Source organism: Erythrolamprus reginae, chromosome 2 (genome assembly GCF_031021105.1).
Source record: "Erythrolamprus reginae isolate rEryReg1 chromosome 2, rEryReg1.hap1, whole genome shotgun sequence".
NCBI classification, from domain to species: domain Eukaryota; kingdom Metazoa; phylum Chordata; class Lepidosauria; order Squamata; family Dipsadidae; genus Erythrolamprus; species Erythrolamprus reginae.
Window position 1 is genome coordinate 223,213,161 of NC_091951.1, and position 15,422 is coordinate 223,228,582.

The 15,422-nt window shown below is 44.5% G+C and overlaps 1 protein-coding gene across 4 annotated transcripts in view; it reads right to left on the bottom strand.

Moving 5' to 3' along the window:
* Positions 1–15,422, bottom strand: part of ATN1 (atrophin 1) — a 71,900-nt gene that overhangs the window by 3,413 nt on the left and 53,065 nt on the right. For all 4 annotated transcript variants that reach the window (XM_070742015.1, XM_070742016.1, XM_070742018.1 and 1 more), the window contains 8 exons: positions 13,874–14,075; positions 10,493–10,630; positions 9,172–9,285; positions 6,722–8,694; positions 5,725–5,947; positions 3,429–4,146; positions 2,346–2,489; positions 1,083–1,263 (listed from right to left, as the gene is read on the bottom strand). In XM_070742015.1, coding sequence (XP_070598116.1) covers positions 1,083–1,263; positions 2,346–2,489; positions 3,429–4,146; positions 5,725–5,947; positions 6,722–8,694; positions 9,172–9,285; positions 10,493–10,630; positions 13,874–13,951 — 3,569 coding nt within the window. In that variant the 5' untranslated portion in view covers positions 13,952–14,075. The remainder of the gene's footprint in view (positions 1–1,082; positions 1,264–2,345; positions 2,490–3,428; positions 4,147–5,724; positions 5,948–6,721; positions 8,695–9,171; positions 9,286–10,492; positions 10,631–13,873; positions 14,076–15,422) is intronic.

Sequence of the window (15,422 nt, forward strand, 5' to 3'; positions counted from 1 at the left end):
CAATTAGATATCAGAACAGGGGTGAAGAATCAGTGGCTCCGCAGATGTTCTGAACTACAGAAACCAGCATTCTTCATTATTAACTGTGATGGCAGGTATGTTGGAAACTGTAGTTCAGCAACAAAGGTCCCCATCTCTACACCTGCCCCAAAATGACATTCCAACATAACTGGAACGTCTGGCAGTCATCCAACCTCTGCAAACAGATATAGGAAGAAAGAGTTCAAAAGACGATCTTCACCAAATGTTAGGTGAGTATAAGACAAATGCACTCTTCCATATCTGTCTTCTCTCTTCTGGTGCTTTCCAGAAACATTGAATTATATGATCAAAGACTGCCTAGGAATTGTGTCCAACATAACTGATGAGCACAAGTTAAGGCTTTGAAAATCAGATCAGCTTCCTGAAATGTGCTAGGAAACAATCCAAAAGCCTCTGCGGTGTCTGTTAATGCTAGCTCAATATCATCATGAAAATCAGAATTGGTTTTCAATCCCATGATTACAGTCCACATTCAGTGAAGTTATTATTTACTTCTGATATTGTGCAATGGATTGCCTTCTTTTTGAGAAGAAGCAGAGCACAGCTTTACCAACCGATTCTGAATAATAACCACCAACCAATCAACCAATGCAAGTATCTACTGAGAGAGAAATATCATCATGCAACGATATTCCAGATTTCTGTTTTTCAAATGTTCTCTTGCAGCAAATTCACATGAATTCATCTGCCAAGAAATAATAGCACATTGCAGATAGTTATAGAGAATTTCTAGGTTACTCTAGGATCATTTTTCATGCAATAAGAAGATATGGAAACTTTGGGTAGGAGATAATATTCTAGCTCTCTTTCAGAGACACTTGTTCACAATTACCAGTCTGATCAAGGAGAACCAAATCAGTTTCCAGGAATCTTGTACGTTCAAAATCTCATCTCTCTCCAATCTCTGCCAAATTAAGGCAAAGACAGGAAGCTGTATTTAAAATCATTTTCTGAATCACTTTCTGAATTCCTGGTCTGAACTGACTCTTCACCCTGTGAAAAGCAACATAATGTGTGCCCATCTTAAAATGCTAGTTTACCTGTAGTAATCCTCTTGTGTGGGGAGTGGCACCCCATGCAGAGGGTGATGGGCATGCAACCACTGCTGCTGTTCCAGGGCCAAGCGCTGCAGCTCTGCTGACTGTGCATGCATGGCTTGGAGCTGGTGTGCCGCAGACATTGGGGCAGATAGAGAGCCAGGCAGGTCTCTGTAGGGGGCAGCTGCAGACAAAAGCAGGAAAGACAGAACAATAAATTGCAACTGGTTCCAACATGGACCCTATTCAGGGATCGTTGTTTAGGAAAACACAATATAAAGAGGAATTGCAGGCTTCTTTACCTTCCATAGGACAAAGAAGAGTAAATGTCAGCAGTGGACAAATAAAAGACACATGTAGGTGTTTTATTTTGTGCATCACTCCAACGTAAAAGATGCTCTGCTGTTCTCTTTGCAGTTGAGCCATTTTTTGAAATCTTTTCTCAAGACTACATCTATACTTCAGTCTGGACCCAGACAATGTCCTTCTTGAATATTGCTCACCAATCCTACACCATAGGCCCACAGTTTTATTTCATTATTTTAATAAACTGAATTTTAACACAGGTGAAAAACCAATTCTGCTATCGGTTAGCTTGTTGTTTGTGGATCAGCATAAGATTACAGCACCTTAATTCTTGGAAAGTAATTTGGAAAAAATACTTGTATTCCCAGACATCATCTCGGATCATTTATGGGATTACCTGCCTCTGATTATTTCTGCCTGTCCCACCAGATCCTTCAGGGCAGGCACAGTCCATCCCTTCAGTTAAACAAGAAACCTCCCTTCTCAGTTCTTGGCCTCTGTCTTATGGGTCAGACCACCACCCACCCTGAAATGCAGACACTCCTGACTCCCTGCCTCATTTCTGGAAATCCTTAAAGATCTGGGTTTTTTTCTAAGGCACTGAGACCTTCAGAGTAGAGCTCAACATCTCTAATAGGATGGGATTATCATTTTTAGGAGACTCGATTTTGTTGTTTATTTCTTGCTACTGAGCTGCCTATTTTAAGATCGAGATGTATAATCTGTTTAAAAATAAACAGGCGACTTTTATTTTAAAAGTCAGATAATTCATGAAGAATACATCTGAGAACACCAGTCCCTAGGTATTCCTCCTTATTCTTCCTTTTGTTCTAGACTTGGGCACCCACCCATTTTCTCAATCCATTTTCTCTACTGCCATTCCTTCCCCACACCCAAAGTTTCTAGGTGTCTTTCTGTCTTGGTTGATGTCGTATTTTCCCCACTCCTTGAAGTTCTTACCGAAAAGCTGGTGGCGCAGCACTTCGTTTTCATGGAGTGGGTGAGGCAGAAGTGGATTAGGTATAGTGCCCGCTGGGTAGGGTATTCTGGTGAGATGTGACCCAGAAGCCAGTGGATCGATAAGAGGGTGAACAGAGGCAGAAGCTGCAGAGGAAACATTCATTTTTAGGTACATGAGGAAGAAAGGGGGGGGGGAGACAATACTACATACAGTATGCGTAGAATATATGGAATCTGAATGGACTTTAGTTTAGTTCCTTATATTCATATTAATTAATTACATATAGTATTATATAACATCCTTTCTTGTAATCTTACAATATGGTATCAAAATACTGTTTTCTATATAAAAGGACAATTCGAAAAGAACAGTGGCTTACCTCACAACCAGGCAATTCATGCCTGAGGTAAGGTCGGTTTTTTGTTTGTGCAAATACTCATATTAATACTTATATGTAAATATTCAACAGCTTATCTCATTTGCTTATTGATTTAGATGTAGCGTACACTCCTAATCCTGATTTCATCAATAGTAGAAAAGCTTCGAAGGTAAAGCAGAGGGAGGAAGGGAGGGAGGGAGGAAAGAAGGAAGGGAGGATGGAAGGAAGGAAGGAAGGAAGGAAGGAAGGAAGGAAGGAAGGAAGGAAGGAAGGAAGGAAGAGGAAGGCAGGGACTTAAACTTTCTTGAGGTACTCAAAATTCAATTTTAGTTATCAATCTTAGGTTACAAATACAGAAGTTATAATTAATTAACTGACATTTCTGAGTGATAGGTTTAACACAGTTGCTGGGACTTAATTCTCACTGATGTAAGCAAACTTCCAGCTGAGCTCTTAATAAAAAAAAGTGTTACATGACTAAAAGACCCTCCACCCGCCCAAATGAGCAAATGGAGTGAAAATGAGCACATCAAAGAGAATGGCTGAGTCCCAGAGTTCTCCCTGCATTACTAATTTTCCCTTGGACGGGAATCTTGTTTTCCAACTATTCGACTGGAAGTGTCCAATCAGGGGAGCTTCCTGGTGAGAATTCAACCATTCCAAAGAGACCTTTGAAATCTACTTCCAGGCCAAAGAATCTCACCTGCGTGGATAGCGTCCTGCTGGTGAAGATGGAGATGGGAGTGGATGTGGGAGTGCTGGTGATGATGGGGGGTCACGTTGAGCATCTGCAGCCGAGCCAAGGGGTCGTTGCTCAGGGCAGCCACTCTCTCGGCATGCTGTCGTTCAGCTGCCAATCGCTCGGCATAAGACATGTCGGGGCGCAAAGCCGGGCCAGCCGCCAGGGCTAGCCGTTCTCGCTCCAGGTGGCCCAGCCCTGGATGGAAGGGAAAAGCAGGGTGGAGGCCTGGACCCGCCTGGAGAGCCAGCCCGCCATGCCGCGGGAAAGGATCCATTGCAGCACTGGGCACGGCATGGAGCTGCTCCAATTCGGCTGGCTTAACTTCAAAGCCAGGCTTAAGACGCTCACGCAGGTCGCGATCCCTGAGGTCTCGTTCACGGGCTTCCCGCTCTCGCAACTCTCTCTCCCGCGTGGCTGGGTCGCTGCTGTAGATGGCTGGCACATTATAACCAAGCAATCCTGGATCAACGGCACCCAACGGGACATAGAAGGGGTGATTCCGGTTGCTTGGAGACATGACGTGAGGCCGGGCGTACTCGCTGAGGGTGCGAAGGGCCGGCGTGTCAGGACCCAGATACGGTGGGACAGTCGCTACAGCGCTGCCTTGCTCAAAAGATGGGCGATGGGGAACAGGGCCAAGAGATGGACAATCTACTGCTCGGCCCTCTTGGGCAACTTTCTGCAAGAGAAGGGAGGGCAGGTCATTTAGCAAGGCGTGTTTTGTTTGCCAAGGATATTGTGTGATATGTGTCAGCCAGGAATGGGTTTCTACCTGGTACGCGCCACACGGCATAACAGTAATGAAAATGGAGCTGCACACACAGCTCGGGTGACCGGCGGGCAGGCAGGCACATCCGAGCGAAATTTGGCTTATTTATTATTTATTCGACTTCTATGCCACCCAATCCCGAAGGACGCAGGGCGGTTCACAACAACGGTATAAGTACAATAAGAATAAATATAAAACAGTAAAAGAAGTCGAACAGTTAACTGGAGTTAAAACTTAACAAACTAAAAAAAAACCCATAAAAAGTTATTATAAAAAGAAAATCACACTCATGTGCATACGTATTTATTTTATTTATTTATTTATTAGATTTGTATGCCGTCCCTCTCCGCAGACCCGGGGCGGCTCACAACAATAACAAAAAACAATGTATCATAAATCTAATATTAAAAAGTCTCTAAAAACCCCCTTATTTAAAAAAACAAGACACACACACAAACATACCATTCATAAATTATATAGGCCAGGGGGAGATGTCTCAGTTCCCCCATACCTGACGGCAGAGGTGGGTTTTAAGAAGTTTGCGAAAGGCAAGGAGGGTGGGGGCAATCCTAATCTCTGGGGGGAGCTGGTTCCAGCGGGTCGGGGCTGCCACAGAGAAGGCTCTTCCCCTGGGTCCCGCCAGACGACATTGTTTCATCGACGGGACCCAGAGAAGGCTAACTCTGTGGGACCTAACTGGTCGCTGGGATTCGTGTGGCAGAAGGCGGTCCCGGAGATATTCTGGTCCGATGCCGTGAAGGGCTTTATAGGTCATAACCAACACTTTGAATTGTGACCAGAAATTGATCGGCAACCAATGCAGACTGCAGAGTGTTGGTGAAACATGGGCATACCTAGGGAAGCCCATGATTGCTCTCGCAGCTGCATTCTGCACGATCTGAAGTTTCCGAACACGTTTCAAAGGTAGCCCCATGTAGAGAGCGTACACAGCATTCTTACAGTTGGCCATCAAGTTGTGAATTTATGGCCCCCAGGCCTGTCAGCAAAGCCAGGTCTTCGTAGCTTTGCGAAAGGCCAGCAGGGTGGGAGCAGCACAGATATCGGGGGAAAGTTGGTTCCGTTTTGCTTCTGCGCATGCAGCAAAATCTTGTGAGAGGATGTGCGCAAGAGAGATAATTTTGGAGATTTTTTGCTTCCAAAACAGCCGTTTGTCCTCTTGCAAGATTTCGCTTCCTGCGTATGTGCAGAAGCGAAATCTCGCTCGGAGGCGCTGCCGGTCACCTGAAGTTGTGTGTGCATTGTACCGATAGCGGTAGCAAGTAGGCACCCCCACCTGGTGTCAGCGTTATCTACTTTCTTACAAACTTGGCAGTTAATAAACATGGGTTGCACAGTCAATTCTAACTGGCAACAACTCTTTGAAAACCTCTGGCAAGGATATGTCTGATTCTGCAATTCTATTGTTCTTTCAGTGGGGAAGCCAAGGATCAAAGGAGGAGTTTCTGCATGCAGTTGGCCTTAACTTACCACACTTCGTTCCAGTTCCCTTTCTTTCTCCCTTTCCCGTTCTTTCTCTCGCTCCCGCTCTCTTTCTCGCTCTTTCTCTTCCCTGGCCTTCTGTTCGGCCTCTCTGCGCACTTTCTCAACAAGGTCAGCTCGTTTCTTGGCCAGCTTAGAGCCATCCAGGGGCACAAAGTAGAGATCAGTCCGTGAGCAAGAGTTAAAGCCACGATCCAGCTGCTTGTTGAACCTGGGTGAGAAAGAAACCTGAACATCTCAGCCGCCATATGAACTCACCCTGGGTAAACCTAAACTCTTCAGGAAAAACAGTACAAGATTATTTGACCGACATATTTCAAATGAAACAACCACTCTACTTTTGCATTGTTTATTCTGCTTCTATTCCTCGTGAGCAGCACAGGTAGGCCTAGAGGTGAAAACACTCGCCCCACACTTGGAAGGTTGAGAGTTCAATCCTAGGCACCAGAGGCACAAGGAGAAAACGTCTGCTGTGAAATCTGTGTAGGCACCAGGAAGGGCACCCGGCCATAACCACTCAACTCCATTAAAATCACACCCACTCCGCCCCCATAAAAGGGATGAAAGAGTCGTGAAAAGAAAACCTCTGCTTCCGTTTCTTGAATAGAGAGGCAAAATGCAGAAGCCATACAAAGCACAATGACTTATAAAAGTCCCTCAGAAATTCCTTTTCAAGAGCAACTCTAACTTTTGAGATTGGAACAAGCTGCCATATATGCAAAGCTTTTAGAAATGGGTGATGTGCGAATCAGTCAATGAAATATGCACAGCCATGGGGCAAAGGGATGGGGCAAACTCTGTCCCTATAGGGATATTCCAAGGCCACTCCAGGACTTCTCAGGTTTTATTAAAGAAACCTGCTACATCAACATTCTCTTTGGCTGAAATCTGCAAATTCAATTGGTCCAAAGAAGGAATTCCCTGCCCCCCCACCAACCCCTCGATCTCCCTTCCCCACCCTCCTCGTTTCCTTCTGGCTCCTTACCTGGCTGATTGGCTGGCATGACTTGGGACGTCCACCACCTTGGGAGCTGGGGAAGGGCTCCGTATTGGAGGCATTGGGCTGTCGGGGGGCTCAAATTCCTCTGCAGGCTCCTGCTTGATCTGTGCAGCACTGAGTGGCAGGGGAGGCAAGGGTGGGGCAGGGGCAGCCATGCTTCCGGAGGCAGGAGGGAGAATGGGGGCGGGCGAGGAGGCCTTGTAGCCACCGGCTGCCGGGGAAGAGCTTAATCGGTATCCTGGGGGTGTGGCTACACGGAAGGAGGATGCCGAGGAAGCAGGAGGAGAGCCCGGCTTGTAGGGGCCCGGCGGCTGGAAAGTAGGGGAGGGAGACGCTGTGCACTTCCCATAAGGGGCTGTGGTTGGGGCTCCGACTGGAGGCGACGCTGTCTTAAACGGAGCGGTAGAAGAGGAGGCCATGGTGGTTATGACGGTGGAGAGGGTAACGGAGGCGGACGTGACTGGGGGCCCAGCCCCATGGGCAGGTGAAGGAGGAGGGGGAGGAGGAAAGGCGTAGGCGGCTGTGCCCTGCCCTTGAGGGTGGCTACAGAGCCCAGAGTACGTCCCCTGGGAAGAGGAAGAGGAAGAAGAGGAGGAAGAAGAAGAGGAGGAGGAGGAAGAGGAAGATGCAGAAGGAGCCTGGCTGTATGTGGCATGACTATGGGGTGGGTAGAGGCGTAGCCCATAGGCAGCATGGGGAGAGTGATGTGGCCCCGGTTCTAACGGGTGGGGGTAACTACTAGAGGTCTGGGGTGGGGCAACTGCTGCTGGAGAGAGACCAGCCCCATTGCTGTGGTTGTGATGGTGTTGCTGCTGCTGCTGCTGCTGCTGCTGCTGGTGATGAGTGGACTGACCCGGGAAGGAGGCAGGAGGGTGGGAGTTAGTGTTCCCTAGTGGGCGGCTGTATGGCGGTGGGCCTTGACTCCATACAGGCTGGGAGGGCATGGAGGGCTGAGTGTACTTGGGCGGTTGGCTGGATACAGAGAGGCTGCTGGGGGGTGGGAAGGAGTGGCCATAGGATGAACTGTAACTAGGTAATGCCTGGGAAGGGGGAGGAAGGGGATACTGAGCAGAAGAGCTGGGGGGTGGAGGAGGCGGAGGAGGAGGAGGGGGAGCATAGGGGTAACGAGAAGGGACTGGTGACTTATCCTGCCCTATCGCGTGGGGCGATGACAGATGTCCACTTAATGCTTGCCCCACCCCTCCTGGTGAGCTGGAGGTCACCGTCATGTTATTTAGAGGGCGCAGAGCTGGAGGCGGAGGCAGATTGGCCAGCACGTGCGGGAAAGCCGCCGCAGCAGAAGGATTTACTGACGGGGAATTGTTTGGAGGCGTCTTCTGGGGAGGCAAGCCCCCTGCCACAGAGGCTAAGGAGATGGGAGTGGTTGGGGGTGGGTTGTGCTTAGCACCGAGGGACTGCTCACGCACGCTGGGTGTGGGGATCCCCATTCCCGCACTCGCCACTTTGGGTCCCAGTTGGACTACGTTAGCATTGGGGTAGAGAGAAGCGTGCATGGTGCAGGCCGAAGAGGCCGAAGAAGAGGAGGCGGAGGATGAGTTGGCGGAAGGAGTGGGACCTGGGGGGGCTTGGCCTTGTGCCTGGAAAATCCTGGAAGCCTGGGCTTCCATTTGAGATTGGTAGCCCCCTGGGGGCCCCTGAGGATGGACCTCCCCTGATAAGCTGAAGTTGGACTCTGGGGGGCGGGCAAGGCCCTCTGGCAGGGGAGCGGGTGAGGGGCTCTGGGGAAAGAGCGGGGGGTGATGGTAAGAGCGGGGGGGTCCTTGGGAAAGCACCGAGGAGGAATCGGAATCATTCTCCACGCTGCCAGGGCTGTAGACGCTGGGAGAAGTGCTTCGGTTATCTTGGTCGATGTCTCGTGGGTCACTGCTCGTTTCATCGTTGAAGCTATGGCCATCTAGGCTGTCCACATCTGAAGGAGATTGGGGTCTTGGCAGCTCCTAGGATTCAAGAAAAGCAGTTGCACACTCAGCAGATACTCTTTCAGGGATAGAGACTTTACTAGGCAAGCTCTGGAGCTATGTTAAAAGAAGAATTGCAACTGGGTATAGGAAACGATGCCTCATTTGTGTGTGAATAATCAGCTATCTTGGCACGCCATGAAAAATACACCCAGAACTGTCAGATACCACGATAAAGCAGAGGTGAATACTTATTAGATTAATAGAGTTGGAAAGGATCTTCTAGTCAAGTGATGGCGAAACTATGGCACACATGCCACAGGTGGCACGTGGAGCCATATCTGAGGGCACCCAAGGCGTTGCCCTAGGTCCACTCCAGACTTCTTTTCAGCCATTTTCACTCTCCCCAGGCTTCAGGAAAGCCTCCTGAAGCCTGGGGATGGCGAAAAATGGCCCAGCGGCCCAACTGGAAGTTTGCAAAGAACTCCAGGAAGAAAAGTTGTAGGAAAAACTTACTTCTGTCTTGGTTTTCTTTGCAGCACTGGTATCCTCTCCCTCACTCTCTGAAATCTCCTCTGATCGGCTTTGCTTGCTTCCTTTAGGCGCCATTGATTCCTCCACACGGCCTTTCTGCAAGACAAATGGACAGGGGAAGGGACGTATTTCAGAGCAAAAAATTTAAAAAAGTAAATATAATTTATCATAATTTTCAGAGTATAAAACTCACCTTAGTTTTGGCGGGGGAAAACAAGAGAAAAAAAATTCTGCCTCTGCCTCCCAGCAAACAGCACAGATGATATACACTGTTTGCTGTGTATTTCTGTGCATGTGTGCCTGACCCATAGAAATAGCAAAGAATTGGAGAAGTGTACATTATGGCAGTATATTAATGCCAGAAAGTTTTCTTAAATGTAGTCACACTAACTCCTCCCAATTATTTGAGTAGATCTACTCCAAACATGACTAAGACAAGGTTTAACTCAGCTGCCTTATCTTAATACTAAACGGGACACTGTTACATTTCAGGTTATACTTCTACAGTTCTTTGAAATTGATGTGGCTTTTTGGAAGTATTCTCTGCTATTTAAAAGAATATACAATACCACTGGGCCTCTTCAGATCAAGCATTTATTTTAAAAAGCTTCTTCACTTTGTTGTCTAGAACAATAATAAAGCGTTCTTTAAAAAATAAGTCTAATAATTTGAACATTCCACAGACATTTATAGTTATTGACTTACCTCCTTGCATCCAATTCAACAGAAAATAAAAATCTGCGACTCCCTCCCAGCTATCTGCCTCCTTTTAGCTAGTTTCACTTTCAGTTTAGCAGTGGCCTCTGAGGGTCGAGAAGGTGATAATGAGTTGCTTGGCTTAACAGGCTCTGTTCTGTTTGCTGCAAGGAGGTAAATTGCTGGGAGGCAGAGGCCAAAGGATGAGGGTGGCTGGGTAGGGCTACATTTGATGTATAAGATGCACCTAAGTTTTCACCCTTAGGGGGCATAAAAAGGTACGGCTTACACTCTGAAAAAATACAGAATTCAAAGTACAGTATACATGTTAAATTTTCTATTTAGCTACAGAAAATGTAGACATAATTCACATGCAAGTAAGGTTAGTTGAAACTATTTCCTGTATTGGTCACAGAGGCTATTTCATTATGGCACAGATAATGTAGTGGCCGAGAAAGTATCAGACAATACTAAGCACCTAATTTAGGGCAGATTAGGACAAACGATGGTGGAAATTACGTAGATTAATAAATAAACAATAATTGCCTTAAGGAAGAAGGAGCTTCACACTCTAATAAATGTTCTTGCAAACAGCTGAAAATTCTACCTTGGTAGCTTGTCGTGATTTCTCAGCTTTGCCATCACTGCTGGAAGTACTGACACCGCCCGGAGATGCTCGACCCCGGGTTCTCAGCTCCTCTCGGGGCCCCGGAGTCTCCTTCTTTCGACCACTCCGCATTGACATCTTTTGAGAAAACAGGCAATTCTTTATTTCAGGGCTTTTAACATCTCCTTCCAATTCTTTCCACTCCCCTGGTCTGAACTTTTCTGCCTCTTTTCAGTTTAGATTTTCCTTATGTCTAAAGCTATCAAAAACACCTCAGTGTCTGGATTCACAATCTCTATGCAGAACAATTTATCAATCTCACTGTCTATAATGTTTTTGTCTTTACAGGTATTTGTCTAAAGTATTGCTTGTGAAAGACTTAGATTAAGCATCTTTAACAGCAAAATACTGTACATTTCATGCAGCATAGATTTAAAATAAATAATATCCGAATGAAATTTTGTACCTCTAGGGCAGTGATGGTGAACCTTTTCCCCCCCTCGGGTGACGCAAGCGCTTCTGCACACACTATTGTGCCTGCACAAGTGCCCACGCCCACAATTCAATGCCCGGGGAGTGTGAAAATTGTCTCCCCTGCTGCGCCGGAGGCCCTCTTGAGGCCAGAAACAGCTCGTTTCCCAACTTCTGGTGGGCCCGGTAGGCTTGTTTTTCACCCTCCACAGGCTCCAGAGGTTTCCCTGGAGCCTGATGAGGGAAAAATGCCCTCCCCCATCCCCCCGGAGGCCCTCTGGAAGCCAATAATGCCCTCCCAGAACCTCCGTGTGAGCTGAAAATCAGCTGGCCAGTGCACACGTGTGTGCTGGAGCTGAGTTAGGGCAATGGCTCGTGGGCCGGCAGACATGGCTGTGTGTGCCACCTGTGGCACCAGTGCCATAGGTTCACTGTCATTGCTCTAGGGTGGGTAAAAAGATGCAAACTGTCTTACAAACGACTACTTCTTTCTTTACATTCTTTCCACTCTATTCAGTGTAGGAGAACAATTTTGTGTCATACCTTTTTTCCCTCTGCCAATGAAATACAACAAGAGATCTGCTAAATTAAGCATGAATGATTACCATCCACGTACAGTGATTTCCTGGTTGTGCTGTCTTTGTAAAACTTCAAAACCAGTCTAAAGTTAGGTACTTAGAATCACAACTGATAGGCTTGGAAGATTAAATTGCATAGGTTGGTTTAAAGTAATGAAAAGGACAAATTATCTTAGATTGTCAATTTTAATCACATTTAAATTGTTGATTACCATTAAAGGTTTTGATCCTGTGTAGTTCATGAAACTTGCTCATGGCGGAAAAACTTTCCTATTCCTGCTCTTCTACCTTGCAGAATCAACAATACCTGTCTATGAATATCCTGGGTCACAGGTATCAATACCCCCCCCCCCCCCCGGCGCGCTACATGATGTTTCATGATATTTCCCCCCTTCATGGAGCTGGGGTGGGCCTGGCCTATGTGTGATGCAACCAGCCTGTGGGCTGCTAGTTTGACACCCCTGTTCTAGGTGTACCTTTAAGGGAAGTCCTCAAACCTGGCAAATCCATGAGTTCCAGAATTTTTGCCAGTGTCAAGAGACCAAAAGGCAAGAGATTCAAAAATATTTGAGGATGATTAAAGCATCTGTTCATTAATTGGTGGAGCACAATGTTTGTTAATAGAATAGACATTTTGAAGGTAATTTTGGATCAGGTTTACTAATACAAGATGAAAGGAATAAGATTTTTTAAAAAAAAATATTTCCCTCTAGGAGTGATTAATAATTCCTTTTATGGAATGGCTAAGTAACATTACTTCATACTGAATTTTGTGGAGTGTGTCTTTTGTTATATTAAATTTGCAGTTATTGTAGAACTTCAAAGATGAATGATTATTTGAAATCAAGATTCTGAAACTACAATATAAACAAAACCATAGTTTTATTTTCTTACTACGTTTCTATTGTTATTCTCAAGATGACAGAGACAGGACACCTCAATGTTTATGAATCACTCAGAATCAAATATAAACATATTCATCCACAAAGCCTTGAAACTTTTCTTCACTTCCAAAAACTCATCCGCTATGTTTTCATGATAGAACCACAGCAATACGCACCCCAGACCCCTTATTCTATCAGACGCAACAGTTCGTTTAATGACCATTCAAAGTTACAATAGCACTGAAAAAAGTGATTCATGGCCATTTTTCATACAACCGTTGCAACATCCCCATGGTCACATGATCAAAATTCAACCGATTGGAATTGATTCATATATATGACAGTTGCAGCATCCTGGGGCCATGTGATCAGCTTTTGCCAACCTCTGACATGCAAAGTCAATAGGGAAGCCACATTCACTTAACAACTGTGTTACTAACTTAGCAATTACAATGATTTATGTAACAACTATGGCAAGAAAGATCATAGCATGGGGCCAAATTCGCTTAACAACCATCTCACTAAGCAGCAGAAATTGTGAGTTCATTTGTGGTCATTAAGTCGAGGACTACCTTTACTCATGAATAAAATGTTCACACTTCAATAGCTCCCCAATTATTTAAATTTGGGAATCACACAAGACATTCCTAAAGATTGCCAGCACTTCTATACAGGTAGTCCTCAATTTACAACTACAAATGAGCCCAACATTTATGTTGCTATGTAAAAAAACAGTTAAGTGAAAAGTCATTTTATGACGTTAATTGTCACCTTTGTCCAATGAATCACTGTAGTTGTTACATTAGTAACATGGTTGATAAGTGAATTGGGTTCCCCCCACTGACTTTACTTGTCAGAAGTTTGCAAACGAGATTACATGACCCTGGGATACTGCAAGGGTCATAAATAGGAGTCCATTGTTTAGCATCCAAATGTAAATCATGTGACTATGGGGATATTGTAGTGGTCATAAATGTGAAAAGTGGTCATGTCACTTCTTTTTAGTGCTGTTGTAACTCTGAATGGTCACTAAGCAAATTGTAAGTCAAGGACTATCTGTATAATGTGTCTGTTGTTTTCTAAATGTATTTTCCCTCCGTATTGATAGCAGCAGCTACCCGATTTAACACCAGGTTCTTTTATTTTCTTAATAAAATTAAGCTCTTCTTATTCTTCTTATACTTATTATACTGCTCAAAAAAATAAAGGGAACACTCAAATAACACATCCTAAGTCTGAATGAATGAAATATTCTCACTGAATATTTTGTTCTGTACAAAGTTGAATGTGCACAACAGCATGTGATATTGATTGTCAATCAGTGTTGCTTCCTAAGTGGACAGTTTGATTTCCCAGAAGTTTGATTTACTTGGAGCTATATTCTGTTGTTTAAGTGTTCCCTTTATTTTTTTTGGAGCAGTGTATATATGTACTCTCATCCTACTTACAGAATCTTTATTCTGTCGAGTCTTCATTCTTTTGGGTGTAGGGTCCCCATTCTCCTTCGTCCGGGTGGATGAAAACATTAACTTTTGTATCCTTTCCCACTCCGCTATTCCTTGAGGGACTGAGGTAAAAGCCTCAAAGAATTACACTCCTCAGAAAAGATGCTCAGCTTTCTCCAGGTATGCAATGGGTTCCTGGCAATTTCTAAAACAGAGAATTTGGAGAAAAAGATAAGAAGTTAGAAAACGTTATATGAATTAGAGCTAAAGGTTTTCCTCAGACTCTTCAGTAAAACTATTTAAAACTTAAAAGTGCATATTGGAGAGCTTACTAAAGCTTCTCTCTGAAAATCACCAATTTGCATGGTAATGGAGAAAAACCAGAATATTATTTATTTAGAATTCATTTTCTCCAGAACTGATAATATTATTAATGGCTTAAAATACCAAGAGATGCTGACACTTTAATTATGATTGTTTCTGCATGTTTATTTTGCAGCTTTTACTATAATAGCTATTTGCGGTCTAATTATATTGTCTTGTTCAATAGCATTCTCAATATAGAATTTCAATACAAAGTAGCTTTAACATTTGTTTAATCCATGTTACATACAACCTTGCAACTTCCTAAATAACCTTGGCTCCATCAACAGACACCATGTTAGTGCTGTGACAGAGAAAACAGAATGTGGAATGTAAGAATCATAGGGTTGGAAGGGATCTTGGAGTCTCTCAGTCCAGCCCGGAGATCCTATATCAAACCAGACAAACAGTTTTCCAATCTCTTTTTGAAAACCTCCAACCTCCAATCTACAACTCCGAAGGCAAGTTATTCCATTGATTAATTGTTCTCATTATCAGGACATTCCTCCTTAGTTCTAGGTTGGAACTCTCTTTAATCGCTTCCATCCGTTACTCCTGCCCTTAGATGCCAATCTGATCCGCTCTTCTCTATGACAGTCCCTCAACTACTGGAAAACTGCTATCATATCACCCTTTGTCCTTCTCTCTGTTAGACTAGACATACCTAGTTCCCTTCGCCATTTGTCCTATAGCTTAGCCTCGGATCCCTTATTATCTTTGTTGCTCTTCTCTGCACCCTTTCTAAGGTCTCAACATCTTTTTCATATCATCCAGATCAGAACTAAATACAAGCGTGATCTCACTAGTGCAACATACATACATATATATATATATATATATATATATATATATATATATATATATATATATAAATATATAAATATATATTCAAATTGTCCACATGTATCTCAAAAAAAAGGAGGGAGGGAGGGAAAAAGGGAGGGAGGGAGGGAGGGAGGGAGGAAAAAAAGAAAAGAAAGAAAGAAAGAGAGAGAAAGAAAGAAAGAAAGAAAGAAAGAAAGAAAGAAAGAAAGAAAGAAAGAAAGAAAGAAAGAAAGAGATTAGATAGATAAAAATATTTCGGCTTTCTTTCCAGTGCCAATGTAGTTTGTGCTGGGGTTTCATATGACTTGGAAAATATCAAATTTAGCTATGAGATCATACACAAGAGAAAGAAGATTTACAGTAC